The sequence below is a fragment of the Pteropus alecto genome, unplaced genomic scaffold (assembly GCF_000325575.1).
Source record: "Pteropus alecto unplaced genomic scaffold, ASM32557v1 scaffold60, whole genome shotgun sequence".
Classification (NCBI taxonomy): Eukaryota; Metazoa; Chordata; class Mammalia; order Chiroptera; family Pteropodidae; genus Pteropus; species Pteropus alecto.
This window is the reverse complement of record NW_006430726.1, coordinates 4,906,426-4,921,472: the sequence shown is the minus strand read 5'-3', so window position 1 is coordinate 4,921,472 and position 15,047 is coordinate 4,906,426. Positions and strand designations below refer to the sequence as shown.

At 46.2% G+C, this 15,047-nt stretch overlaps 1 protein-coding gene across 1 annotated transcript in view; it reads right to left on the bottom strand.

The window, feature by feature from the left end:
* Positions 1–14,776, bottom strand: part of ADAMTSL3 (ADAMTS like 3) — a 173,645-nt gene extending 158,869 nt beyond the window's left edge. The window contains exon 1 of the mRNA XM_015593473.2: positions 14,573–14,776. Coding sequence (XP_015448959.1) covers positions 14,573–14,641 — 69 coding nt within the window. The 5' untranslated portion in view covers positions 14,642–14,776. The remainder of the gene's footprint in view (positions 1–14,572) is intronic.
* Positions 14,777–15,047: the final 271 nt, after the last annotated feature.

The window sequence follows — 15,047 nt, the reverse complement described above, 5'->3', positions numbered from 1 at the left end:
AAAGAATGACATGAGGGAGAAACCTTGAGTGTCCTTCCCAAAAGCAGAATGAGATTACAAAAACAACAAAAATATTAGATTCGCTATGTCAAAGGCTAAGCCGGGCCTTCAATATGTCTCCAGAAAGGCCCAGGTTTTGAAAATATGGGGCAAGTGTGGAAAAGGTCCCAAATGGTGTTAGTAAACCTGGAGAGGGAGGGTGTGGGAGAAGCACAGGGCACAGTACTGGATGGATCTGGGCACAGCTGGGTCAGAGACCTGGCAAAGCTACATCAAGACCCGTTCGATGATTCTCATACTCTCTGCTTATCTCCCCAACTCAACATGACCCTCTTCCAAGGCAGAGAGCACATTCTCCAATGAGTCCTCGCAACGTCCGGGGATCCGTGCTCGTCTGTGACGGGGAGGGGCTGAAAGAAAAGCCAGCATCGACCTGAAGGAGTGAGGGAGAAAACTCAAATGTGACGTTCACAGGGAGAGAAAAGACTTGCATAGAAACAACTCGATGATAAAGTAGAACATACAAGGGTGACGTTTGTAGTAGTGAGAGGATTGGGAAAGACCGAATGTCTTGAATCTTGAAAGATAACTAGGATGAAGAACACAGAGGCAAGTAGAGGAAGGAGGATGGGGAGGAGGGGAGAAGAAGCCGAGGATGGCACGAGGCATAAGTTAAGTTTGACCAGAGCGTGGGACGCGGTCGACCACAGCACTCGGAGGAAATGGCTGGCCACACACAAGGACAGAGAAAGAACTCAACGATGACTGTCTCGATGATCGCCAAGTCCCGCCTGGCACGTCTTCCTCCACTGCTGCATGACGAAGGCAGTCTGGTCCACCTGCCCACAGGCGGGGTCACGACCCAGGGAGAAGAGTGGATGGGAAGCAAAGCAGAAGAGATGCACATTTCTTTACCAGTTATAAACAACACATCTTTTTTGTAACTAGAGAAATAAACACAGCTCACTTCTAACAAAGCAAACATTTGTAGAAAGTCATTAGATGACATCTGCTCTCTGGTGGAAAATTTAAGGAAAACAGCATGATTCGGGCCAAGGCAAGAGAAAGACCAATTGGTTTTATTTAGACTACAGCACTATCAGCCTTCCTTGTACAATAAACAAACACTGAGCCCCTCCACCCACGAACACCACTGTCCACCTACACGCCCAGTGCTTCTTTCCTCCGACACACCAGTCTATTCACACTCAGCGCCAACACCGAAGATGAACAACATCGGTGGACTCCTTGGGGAGATCTTATGTGTTGTGGGGGGAAAAATGATTAAAAGGGATGGAAGAGAAGCGTAAAACAGTGAGAAAAGAAAGAAGAAAAGGAGTATGTCCCTAAGGCCGTGACAGGCAGAGTGGCTCAGCCACTAGCCACTGGCATTGACGCCTTAGGTTGTCCAGAGCAAAACATCATGTGAGCTAGACAAGTGGGTCTAATTTGCTGACCATCACTTGCTCTGAGCCCTTGATTAGGTCTGTTTGGGCTCTGTGATCTTTGGTGTTCTGTTTATCTGGTCCCTCGGTTTTTAAACACAACTGGTCTATCCCATATTATGCCATAGAGAAGCCAGAGAGAGAAGCCTGCTACAATCATGAGCCCGCCCTGAGGGTTCAAGAGAGATATATATAAGGAGAGAACATTCAACCAAGATAACAGAGCAAGGCACAGGAATCCTAAATGTATGCCCCAAACAACAGAGTGTCAAAGCAAAAACTGATAAAATTGAATAAAAAAAATAGACAAATCCACCATTAGAGTTGGGGATTTCAACACCTCTCTCTCAGCAATCGACTCGATAACTAGACAGGAAATCATCGAGGATACAGAGGAACTAAACATCATCGACCAACAAAATGTAATTGTCGCTTAAAAGACACTCCATCCAACAAAAGCAGAATACACATTCCGTCCACATGTCTGTGGAACATTCGCCAAGACCATATTCTTGGACATAAAACAAACCTCAACAAAACACACAGAATGAAAAAGAAATAAAACAACCCTCCTTTGCAGGTGACATCATTACCTGTTAATCACCTCCTAAGCATCCCATGGGTGAGGGCGAGATTCCCACCCTACGGTGAGAGGAAGGGTCAGACACGCGACACCCAACACTGCTCAGATGACAACAGGTTATTAAGCACATAAACTCACAACCCAGGGGGAGGGGATACTGTGTGCCATGCAGGGCCACACAGAGGTCCCACCTGGGAAGAGTGAACAGGAGGGGACAGGACGAAGCAGGCTCTGTCGTATCAGGAGGGTGAAGTGACCTCTGGCTCCTTCAAGAGGATGTGAGTGGCTTAACTCTTCAGGCTGGCAGGGAACTGAAACCCACTACTCAGATATAAGTATGAACTTTGCCTGGCCCGCTTGATAAGGAAAGTTATTTGTCTGGGGGCATATCCATGAGGCAGAATGGGGAGGGGGACTTGCATTTAGGCCACTCAAGGCCTTCCTGGTTTCCTCAGACGTCAAGGCAGCACATAATACTGGGCCTTAATTTTAGGCTTTATGCCACATTTTCTAGGTAGAGAATCCTAGGGAATCTACAATAACTAACTGACTAACTAAACAAACAAACAAACAAACAAACAAACAAACAAATAAAATCTTAGAACTAATAAATGAATTTAGAAAGATTGTAGGATACAAGAGCAATAGGAAAAAATCAATTATATTTCTGTGTATTCACAACTAACATGTGGATAATGAGGTGAAAAACCCAACACCATTTAAAACCACACCAAAAAATAGGAAATATTTAGGTACAAATACAAAAAAAAAAAAAATTAAGATTTTACAAAACTTTTTTTTTTAAAGTCAAAATAGATCTAAATAATAAGACAGACCATGTTCATGGATCAGAAGACTCAACACAGAAAAAAATGTGAACCCTCAAACTGATCAAGAGGTTTAACACAATTTCTACCAAAATTCCAACAAGATTTTTTGTGTGTATGTAGACAAGCTTATTCAAAACGTAGATAGAAATGGAAAGGAACTGACCCACACAAATACTCCCAAATGATTTTTGACAAAGGGACAGAAGTCATTCAATGGAGGAAAGACAGTCTTCAACAAACAAGGATAGAAAACTGGATATCTGCCCACAAAAGAGAGTCCTGATCTTGACCTTACACCTCACACAAGATAATTCGATAAACGTAATAAGGCAAAGCTATCAAACTTTTAGGGGGAAAAAATTAAGAGACAACCCTCAGGACCTAGACAAAGAGTTCTTAGCTACGACACCAAAAACCATGAACCACAAATGAAAAAAAAAAATAATGATAAATTGGACTTTACCAAAATTTAAAACTTCTGTTCTGCAAAAGACTCTAATAAGAGAATAAAACAACCAAGCTATAGATCCGGAGAAACGATCTGGAAACCACACATCCCAGGAAGGGAATTCTAACACACGGAAGACGCTAAAACGCCTTCCTGAAGACTCACTTCGCCATCAAAGAAAAGGAAGAAAGATGAATACTGAACACAGCAGGATGCAGACTAGGACCCCATTGTCATTTTTACGGCCAACTCTAGTCTTACATTAGTTTCCATTAAGATCACTTTCTTTCCTGACCTCCCCAGGGATTGTCGGCCAATGGATTTTTAATTGAATCTCAGAATTATGTGCTAACCTCACAGTCTTAGGCTTCCCTTGGTTATCTCTGCAGTGGAGAACACTGTCACCATCTCTGTAGGGTACCAGTTGAGGGCTGGCTAAGGAAGAACCTGGGAGCCAAGGCCTTCACTCGAAGCACTTGTGTCCCAGGGTGGGCATCAAAGAGAGTCAGCTGAAGATATAGAGAAAAATCAGCCCTGGGACCGATGCGAACAGAGACACTGGCCTGTCACCCTCGAGGGATTCACTGAGGTCTGCATGAGCACATCACCCGCACTGCCCTGCCTGCGTACATGCGTGAGCGTGTGCCTACCCATCAGCTTTACCCATTAACTACGGAATAAGCTGTGGCTGGTTCATGCCACAGCATGAGCCGGGCTCTCCCCCACCTCAGCCCCACCCCAAAACTTTCAGTCGTCTTTTAAAGTACTGCTACGAAGTGCACAGCAGTCACCAGCAGTCACCAGCCAGATGGACAGCGGGCACCATCTAGGCAAATGGCGTCCATACACCAGGGCCCGCCGGACCATGGCCGCCTGCCACTCCACACAGCCCTTCTCTGCTCCAGGTGCCACATGCTTGCCCGGCTCTGATAGTGGAAGCTGCTAGTGCAGAAGCCGTGAGCAGTGGTGCCCGCCACACGCTGGACACCCCCAACCCCGGGTGAGCAGGAAGACGGCCTGAAGGTCGGCTCAAAGCCGCTAGGCCACCTCCAAGATGCAAGGCCACGAAGCCAAGGCCTGACCAGGCCGGAGAGGCTGTGCGTATGGCAGAGGGCCAGTGGGAAGGGGGCGTGAGTGGCTGTGGTCCCACTGGGCACAGCTCCACGGCAAGGAGGCTCTGCGTTCTAAGTGTGAAGTGTTTGTGCTGGATTTCCTTTGAAGGGCCACAGGCCATGGGCCCCACCTCCCTCTGCCGTCCCACACGTCCCCTTCTCTTCTCCCTCAGCCTGAGCAGAGGATGACCGCGAATCACGGCCGACGGACGGGCAATGCTTCCTCCACAAGCACGGTCATGCCCCTCCCGTCCACCACTACCTTCAATCTGCAGACCTTTCTCCTGGACTTTAACACGTATGGGTCTCTCTTTGCGTCGATTATAGATTAAATTAATAAAGCATAATTAAATAATGCATGGGAAAGCATAATTAAATTGCGCTTATCCATTCTATAAAACAGCTTACAGTGTACCCCTCAATGAGCCACGCCAAGTCTCAGAATTCAGTTCCGTAACCAGGCTGGTCACCTCTCTCCGGATGTAAGGGTGACCGAGTTTAAAATGCATGGACTGCTATTAAACTGACAACGTTTTTAGTGATGTCAAATGCTGGCGAGAATGTGGTGAGTCAGTCACTCTCCCAGGCTACGAATGGGAGTGCGAACGGCCCCAACCCGGTAATGATGAAAAGTATTTGTACCTAAAGATGTTAAAGATTCCGTAACTGATAACATAGATCACCGAAATAGGGGTCACATTGATCACTCAAAAACGAGCCAGAGACAAGGTCAGCAACTGCAGGAACAGAATCCGATCTTATCCAATGCCTGGGCCCGTTACTCCTTGAGGAGAGAATCATCTCTGTTTATGGACACAGTTAGACGAGCACTTTGTCCTGAGCTGCTGAGGACAAAGGTCTGTAGGAGGCAAGATAAAAAGAGATGGACCGCTCCCCGCTAAGATTAACTAGGAATTAACATGGGGAGTGGGTCAACAATACACGAGAAGGGCTGGTGAAGAGAGGGGATCACAGAACAACATTCCCTGATGTAGGGATAATGAAACGTAGGGGAAAAATGTGAAATGGGCCAACATCCTTCATGAGATCGAGCCCTTAAAAACCATACATTTCAAAACTTAAATCTTTAAGGCTGCATTCTCTGGAGGAAAAAAACAAATCAGAAACCAAAAGAAAATAATTTTTAAAAATTTGTTTGAAAAGTTTCTAAATACTCCACTTAGCTGTGTCCTACAAAGTTTTTAACTTCCGATGAAACAGAAGGTTTCTAGGAAAAGATAAACTTCCATAATGGAATAAAGCAGCAGAAGAAAACCTGAATGGCCCAATAATCATACAAAAGGTTTTAAAGAGACCTACTCTCCCCAAAAGTTCTGTTCCCCATTTATTTTACTGCCAAGTTCTTTAAACCCTTCAAGGAACAGGTTATTCATGTGCTATTTAAACTGATCCAGAAGAGAAAAAAAAAAAGATGGAAAAAGCTTCCATCCATTTTATGAAGTTAACAAAAATCCTGATATGAAAACCTGAGAAAGACTAACCGATATTACTCATGATACAGATGTACTACCTTTCAACAAAATATCTGCAAACCAAATCCAGCTGAATACTAAATAGACCATCTATCACGGCCAAGTACAGTCGATGCCAAAAACACAAGGATGATCCAATATCAGGAAACCTACGATTGTGATTCATCATGTGAGTGAGTCGGAGGAGTAGAAGCATACGGTCACCCGGATCGCCCTGAGGAACCCTGCTCACCAAACACGCCGGGAATTCCAGCGTGCACACCATGGGCAGCGGCTGGCCCAGTAAGGGGACACACCACTCGGGAGAGCAGAGCTACCCCAGGTGGTGGCCAATCGGAATCGGGGAGTGATGCTGGGAGGCTCATTTATCAAGCCTCTCCCTCCAGCCAAATATCACAGAAGGAGAATCAATATACAAAGGCAGACAGAGAATGGGGTCTGCCGGCTAGGGTGGTGTTTTTTCAAACTGCAAATACATCCCCTTAGTAAATCATGAAATTATTAGGTCTTAACCAGCCCTTTTTTTTTTTTTTTTTTAATGGAACCGAATGGCATGAATTTAAAAAATAAAAGCAATATTCTTCAGGAAAAATCAGCACAGTTTCTTGAAACTTGTTCCGGTAACGTGAATGGATATATATGTCCATGCCCTGAGTCATGATGCTAACTAATTCACTTCTTCCTGTGGGTCGCAGTCAAAAAGTTTAAGTAACTATGTGCATTTGGACTTGCTCTCGTGTGTCCCTGTCACCACCAAGAGAAGAGTCAAAGCTCTGGTTAGCCTGCTGGTCTAACCAAGGAGAAAGAGATACGTGAGACAGAGCCATAGCCAAGGCAAGCCCTACCAGAACAGAACTCTCACAAGATAAACGCATACAAGTTTTTTAAAATAGGAGACATAAGCAGAACATAATTGAAAAACAGATATCACTAGATAAATTACTCAAAAACAAACAAACAAACAAAAAAAAGTCGCAAATAAATTACAGACAACCTGATCTCTCACTTTCAAAAGCTCAGCTAGAAATGCAAGAGTTGAAAAAAAAAGAAAAACGTTTTAAGACAACGGAAGTGAGTTAGGAAAAGAATGGCAAAAATAAAAAAACAAAAATATTATATATTTAAAAACCTTTAAAACCTTTCCTGAAACACCCAGAGCTGAAAAAAAAAAAAAAAAAAAAACGTTTTAAGACAACGGAAGTGAGCTTAGGAAAAGAATGGCAAAAATAAAGAAACAAAAATATTATATATTTAAAAACCTTTCCTGAAACACATACACACACCTGTGAAGATGAAAAGTTATTCGCATAAAAATTATTTCCATCATGTCCAGATGAAAATATGGACTTCGGGATAAAGAAGAAAAAAAAAATGTAGGTATCGTGACAAAGCGAGGCACACACAAGGGGGCGCGGAAATCAGATTGGCCACAGAGTTCTCATTAGTAATCCTCAAAGCCGAAAGGTACAGAATCAATAAGCACAAAGATCTGAAGAAAAAGAGAGAGAAAAGTTTTCTTTAATTATATTGTTGAATTTTTCCGTTCTTTTTAAGAAAGTAACTATCCATATGTTGGATCTCCTTTGTCATTGTTTTTCTACAATCGTTTGCTTTTATATTTTGTCTTGTAGAATACCCGTTCTGTCTAGCATTTTCCCCAACTGTGTTCACTCTCATTTCTAACGGGGTCAGCTGTTTGCTGAGGACAGCTTGGACAGGACATGAGGTAGGAGATGGGAATGAACCAGAGCTGGCCATAGCTTCGATTCTGTTTTGTCGTCTGGCTCATCCTCTCACTGAACGTGCTCTTTCCTCTTCTCTAGAGTCCCATCTTTTTATTTTCAACATTCCCTGGAAACCCCCTCACTCCATAGCTCTCTGCTCTGGAAAACACCGTCCGTTCCTCATCTTATCTATGCCCTTTGCCTTCAGCATCTCCCTCGGTACGAGGTTACGCTGTCCACCTGGACAACAAAATTTCCCAGTCAATGATTTCCCCTTTCCGCTCTATGTCCTTTGCCATTTTTGGTGTCACGCTTGGCCTCTTTGGGGACAATACCCACTTCTTTTGAATCCCATCAGGGCCCCCAATTTACTGATCTTAACAAAAATGTATTAGATGGGCACAATTTGTGACTCACAAGCCAAGGAGACACGTGTTAGCCTTCAGGTACCCATCTCACTCGGATCTAGACTTCACAGGGCTCAGAAAAAAACTTCACAGTTCGTGTCTGGGGACAGGTGCTATTTCCTTGTTTCCTTGGAGATAAACTTGGTTCTCTTTGTTGTTCTTTTTATGCAGTTTTGAGGAAAGGGACTCTCATTACTTTTCCATTATGCCAGGCACCATTTAAAACAAAAGAACTTGGAACTTGACTACATAATTGTGAATACCTTCTAGACTAATCAAAACGAATAGTGAAGAGAGATCTCGCCTTAGCAGACACTAAACACATTTCAAAGCTACAATAATTTTTAAATGATGGAATTAGCACAGGAAGAGACATAAGATTAGGTACATGTATTTGGTTATTTCCAAGCATGATGCAGAAGCAAAGAATTCTTAAGAAACTCCTACAGTAGACTACTTAAAAATTTTTAAATGCCAGTAAACATAAATAAAAATAAAATGCTAATGATAAAATGGGAAAATTATGTGCAACATACTAAAGACAAAAGCTGAACTTTCTATGCAAAGGGCGCATACAAATTAATAAGGAATTCTCGGTATAAAAATAGGCAAACATATAAAGATAAAATCTGTTATCCTATTTCACAAAAAGCAGTAACATAAATAATCCAAAAATGTTTTTAAGAATCTCTCACTACTAAGTTTATCTTAAATCTTAGATTGCCAACTACTGCAAAGTAAGTGTACACACTGATAATAGCTCTCTGAAAGGCAATCTGTTAGTGTAAATACAAACGCTCTTAAAGTTGCACATACTTTGACCCACAATCATATCTCAAAATACAGTTTTCTAGAAATATATTCAAAGAAAATAATCAGAAATGTGAGCGACGATGATGGGTCTGCAAGCATTATATATATAGCAGCATTATTGGCAACAGCAAAAAACTGATCAGCTTGTATGTTTGGCAGTAAAGAATTAGCTAACAAAATACTGACTAATGATGCCATAGTATGAAGACATTAGATATTACTCTAGAAGGATACTTAATAGCATGTAGGAATATTCCTCATGTTATGAAATCTTTAAAAAGTTTTCATCTAAATATGGTATAATCACTTTTTATAAGATATATATTTATATTAATCTTCTAGAAAAATATTAAAAATAAACACCACAAAATCCTAACAATTGGGAGAGTTAAAGGCGATTTTTCCTCTGTCCTTTCCTATGTTTTCCACATTTTTTATAACGAGTATGTTTGAAGTGTTTAAATCGGGGGGGAAAAACGCAATGGAAATTTCAAAAGAGAATTCAGAGTCCTTTAACACTGTAAGTTTTTACTAATAAAAGAGTTACTCTTCCTTGTTTCTAAATTATTTTCAAAATAAAACGCTATCGTATTTCTAAATGAAGGCTTCGAGAACAAATGCATTTCTATTTGACCACAATAATTTATAGCATACACTGGCTGGAGCTGTTCAGTGCTGACAAATTCCAGAAAGTAATTGCATAAAATACTTGGAGAGGAAATTACTTTATGCTGCCATGCTATTTATGGAAATTAGCATCTCTGTAAAAATAAACTGAAAGCATTCTCAACCTCGAAATGTGGTTTCCATAAGACGTTAGCTTTGGGGCTTCAAAATCCACCAGCAGTCCTGTGGAAGGTCTGTGCCTCCTTTTTTTCTGTCGCAAAAGAATTATCTATAATTGTTTTTTTTCCTCTTGTATCTTTAATCCCTCCCATTCTCCTGGCTGCTTCCCTTTGGAGCACATATACGTCGAGGTGTTTGTTTTGCTAAAAACAAACAAACAAAAATACCAAACGCCTTTCTAATGATGCTGAATACCTCTCAAACAGTATCGTTTACTTACTTTATTCAGTGCCCGATCTTTCACAATCCCCACCTTCCCCTGGACTTGGCGCCTTCAGACATAACCAACCCTTTCAAGAGATCAGGGTGAATTTTCACCTTCACGTGTCCCTAAAACTTGTTCACAACCTGAAGGAATTTTCAAGGCTTCCCTCTCTCAACCCCATGTAATCACCTGTCAAGTCCTATAACTGCAGGTTCTTATATGGTGTCCATAGTGACACCCTCTAGCCTACGACTAACTATTCACTCTCGTGAGTGAAGTTGAAGGTCTCCTCATCACCAACCTGGACCAGTGCCCAGGGCCTTTGCGCAAATGTGTCCCCAGTGGTCCAATAGTGCCACACACACATACACACACATACACACACACCCATCAATGCTCACAGGACTCCCTGCTGCTCCCTGAATAAAGTCCTCTTTACTATTTATTTGCTAAGCATGATCTTCAAGGTCCACCCCCCGCCTCAGTGGAGCCACAAACTGTCTCTGTTCATCCTTATCTCATACCTCACTCTGCCAGGTACTCTTCCAACATGTGGTGTCAATGGAAACAGAGAGAAAAAAAAAGATTTAAGAGATTTCTGAGATGAAATAAGTGGTACTTAGTGACAGAAAGGGTACAGAGCAGGGGCCACAGAGAAGAAGGCATGCAGAGTGACCCCAGGATTCCGACTCAGGTGACTACATGATGGAGGAGCCAGGCGCCGAGACAGAGCTGGGGTGGGCAGTGAGGACTTGCATTTGGAAGTGTTGTGTTTGAGGCCTGCAGGGAAGCCCCCGGGGGAGGTAGCTAGTGGCTCCTGGATATATTGAGCTGCAGCTCATGGAAGAGGCAGGCAGAAGCCTCTCGGAGACACCCGGCCTCTTTATTCTGGAGAGATCGTTGAGAAGAAAAGGAAGGAAAGGAAGGAAGGAAAGAAGGAAGGAAGGAAGGAAGGAAGGAAGGAAGGAAGGGAGGGAGGAAAGAAGGGAGGGAGGGAGAGAAGGAGGGAGGGAAGGAAAGAAAGGAAGGAAGAAAGAAAAGAAATGAAAAAAAGGAAAAAAAGAAGTAAGGACTGAAACTGAGTTATCAAAATTGTGTTTCATATTCAACGTTCACATTTGAAAATAATAGACAACTTTTTATCTTTTCGGTGTATATGTAATCCCATAGGAAGAGAACATCAAAAGCTGATATTTGAAAACCTGAATAATTGTGAGGCCTGGGTCCCCCGGGAGAAACCCCAGGAGCCTCTGGAGAGTGACTCTGCCTGCAGAGAGCGTACAAGGGGAGGAAGGAAGCAAACCCCACAGTTCTCCGGAAGCCAGGGCGGACTGCAGACAAGGAGGGGAGCTCCCTTAGAGCTAGCTCCCGAACAAGAGGACTTCGGAGAAGTCCTGCTGTCACCAGCCGCCATCTCCCTCCCTCCCTCCCTCATCTCTAAGGACTGAGGGGCACTGAAGAAACGGAATATCACTCGTAGAGATGGGCTGTGCCTGAGCAGAGACGGGCAATGCACTCCCCAGAGGAACAGCTGCTTAGACCGGATCCGACCTGTCCCTGGACCTTCCACAGCAAGAACTGAAGGGAATTGGCAGGACGGAGAGAGGAGGCGGGCTCCTACACCCCCAGTCTGCACAGCACGCTGTGGGCATTTCCTGGGGGTCAGCTGAACAACAATCAAAGTGACCTGGGTTAAAACCACGCAGCCAGCACCCCACCCCACAGGGCTGCCTGCGGGGCAAGACCCCGGCAGCCTGAGGCGAGGCAGAGCTGGACCCTCTGCTCTGGGAAACCTGTCTTGCAGACTCCGCTGCCGATCTCACACACGCCCCACAGAAGAGTCGGAACAGCCAACTAGCAGAGGGTGGCCTCTGGTTAAGAGAAGAGCTGTTTGCCCTCCTCCCTGTCCCCTCTCCTTATTTCCAGCCCCAGGAAAGCTGGACCCCGAATCATGAAAAGCAAGACGTAGCCCAGAGTCAGTTCTCACTCACCCCTGGCCTAGGTGATAGGACGATAAGCCACAGCGTGACCCCACTGCCAGCACCTGGAGCCACCTGTCAAGCCTCGACTAGACAGAATGAGGTGAGACTTAAATCAAGTGTGGGGCGGGGAGAGGGGTCAGAGTTTTAAACTGGACTGGACTTTCAATAAACGAGGGTGGATCTGCCGAGGATTTCACCTCGGGTTGAGGATGGACCAGGTTTGACGAAGCATGGCCAGAGCTGGTGAATGGCTCCATATTTATGTCCCACAGAGCTGAGAGACTTCTCGATGAGGAGGCTGGGAGAGAGAGCTGGAAGAGTAGCAGCTGTGTTCTCAGGGAAGATCAGGATCCCTGAGGACAGGGCCCAGAGCAAAAGGAAGCTTCCAGGGCCTGTGAGACAGGAAGACAGAGGTCCTTCTTCTTGTCTGGGTGAGAGAAGCAATGAATGCTTCCAAAAACGGCCAAGAAGGACTTAGAAAAAAAAACAAGACTACGGACCTCGCGGCTTGCTCTGCGATCTGTCACAATTACGTGTGGTCAGTGAATGCAAGAGCTGAAGGTTTAGCTGATTAAATACAGAAAATCTAGTTTTTATTAAATTAGCCGGCACATCCACGCTCTTTGTCGTTCAGCCTCACACGGCTATTAATTCTCTATCAGCCACCTGGTGGCAGCACTCCTAAGGCACCGAGAGATACGAAGGAGCGTCCTACAGCCCCCTTCCCCGAACACCAAAATCCCAAGAAAACTCAGAGGGACAACTGTGAATCACACCCCCGCTGACCCAAGAGAGATAATCAAGTGTCCACTTACGGGCAGGACCCAGGGACCGCCCTCCCCTTCACTGGAATTCTCCCAGGGCAGTGGTCGGAGGGCCCTGCCCAATCCCACCCACACCTGCAGGAACCTCCCCCAGTCCAGGGCCCACCCACCACCTTCCAGCCTCTGCTGCAGCCGAGAGTCGGAACAGCCAACCTGCAGCTCCCCAGCGCCCCCTGCAGCTCCCCAGCATCATGACAGGCCCTGAGTCGGTTTCGAACAGTGCAGCGAGCTGGCTAGTGCTCACTGTCCACCCGTTAGATGCCAAACACTGTTTTTCTTTGGTTTCATTGCTTTCTTCCACTCCCCAATGGTCCAGCTGCTCCAGACAATGCTACGAGCTAGATACCCCCTCTCTACAGGTGTGGAAACTGAGACGCAGCGACGTGTGCAGGACAGGTAGTAAAGTGGCGCAGCTGGCATTCAAACAGTGGACAGTGCGGATCATGAAGACGACTGGCCCCACACGTGGAAACGGCGCTGCCAGAAGCACGCGGATATGGAAAACTCCACAGGAGGTGCGTGATTCAAGCTGGGCAAACTCTGCCCTTGGCCGAAGGTCAACAGACCGCCTCAAGGCACATTTCAGTCTTCCAGGGTGAAAGAAGGCAGAGCAAGACGCCGCCGCGCCTTGAAGCCTCAGCCCCACTCGACCAGGATCAGACGTCTGAGGCTCCTGTCCCGTTTCGGATCCTCTGGCGGGACAGAAAAGCTAGCATCCACTTTTTCGCCGCACGCTACACCTCGCTAACCAGCGGAACCCAAAAATGACTCTGAAAACGCTTAACTTTCGTTCTAACAGAAGATAGCTCTTAAAATATGGTTGTGGAGTCACAGAAATCATGGGGCATCGGGGTTGAAAGAGGCCTCAGAAACAGCCCCAGAGAGCGACGCGAGGGGCACAGAGGTCTAAGCCCCCCCGGCGTAGCTAGGTATGCATGTGCGCATGCGCACTTAGCAGACGTGCCTGCCCTCGTTAACAGGCCCCTTACACGCCCTGAGGGTATACAGGCCACCAAGCCACGTGCCTGAGAATGACATCCGCAGGGAGGGGCTGCCTCTCCCCAATTCACACAAGGTGCTGTGTGGGCTGGCAGCAGCCCAATGCCAAGATGGGCTCTGTCCCTTCAGATGTGAGCCTACGAACTGCTCCGCCGTAGCCAGGCTACGCACACATCCGTCTGACTTAGAATGCTCTGGAAACTAGACTTCATAGGAAATCTGGATGCTGCAGCTATGTAGAAAAAAATGGAAGGTCTGGCCATCGTGGGCTTGCGTTCCCACCTGGCTGTGGCTGGAGCTCAGCAGAGGCGGCTCGTAACGGATGAAGCACACGCCGCCCTCGTTGCCACTGTCCCCACCACTCCCTACTGTCTCTCAGGCAACGCTCTGTAGGCAAATGAGGATGCGGTGAATGAGCTGGGTGCTCCCGGGCCAGTGGGGAAGACCAGAGTCTGAAGGGAGGACTGCGAAACGGTGCAATATGTGTATATTAGGAATGCATACTTATTAGCAGGGCTGAGGCCAGACCCCCGAGGTCCGCCCATTCACCCCATTCACCCGTCCTGTCCTCTGGGCACAAGCAGACAGTCATTCTAGACTAAAAAGACAGGGTGTGTCGCAGCCCCGAGTCACCACTGGTACATGCCACCCGCCGTGGTGTTAAGGCCGTGGGTGTGGCTCCGAGGGGGGGACCCCAAAAAACGTGGATCGTTGTTAACAGCTAAGTCAACCAGAAATACCATTCTCTAGAGGTAGGAGAGAAAACTAGATGCTCTTTGGTATGGGGTTAACGCCAGCCACACACCTTAGGTGATCTAAGGAAGCAGAGAAACACCTGCCACTCCTCTTCCCCTCTCTTACCTGCAGGAGGGCCGAGTGCAACACGACCATCCACATGGGCAGCCGCCAGGGGCTCGTCCAGGAAGCCATGGGGTCCTGTCTCCTTGGGGTCTTACTTGTAGCCTACAAAAGAGGAAAGAGCTCTTCCCAACAAGCTCTGGCCCCAGCAGCAGCACCCATGACTTAACGGACCAATCAGAGGGAGATTGGAAATGTCTGTGTGGGTCCAGGATGGGCTCCCTACTCCAGGCTCCAGGCTGGCTGGGGCTCTCTTTGGGACCAGTCCACATCAAGGTCAGGAGGGCAGCTGGACCTGCCTCAAATGGGCAGCCCACACGTCCAGCCCTCCAGGAGCTGAGACGTCTCTAACTCGGGCACTTTCCAACTCATTTGTCAGCAGCAGGGTGTGGCCATTGGCATCGGACGCAGGAGGCCAGCATGGAGCCAAGGGTTAGGGCACCTGCCAGCTTCTGCTGCTTCAGGCAGAAATGCGTCT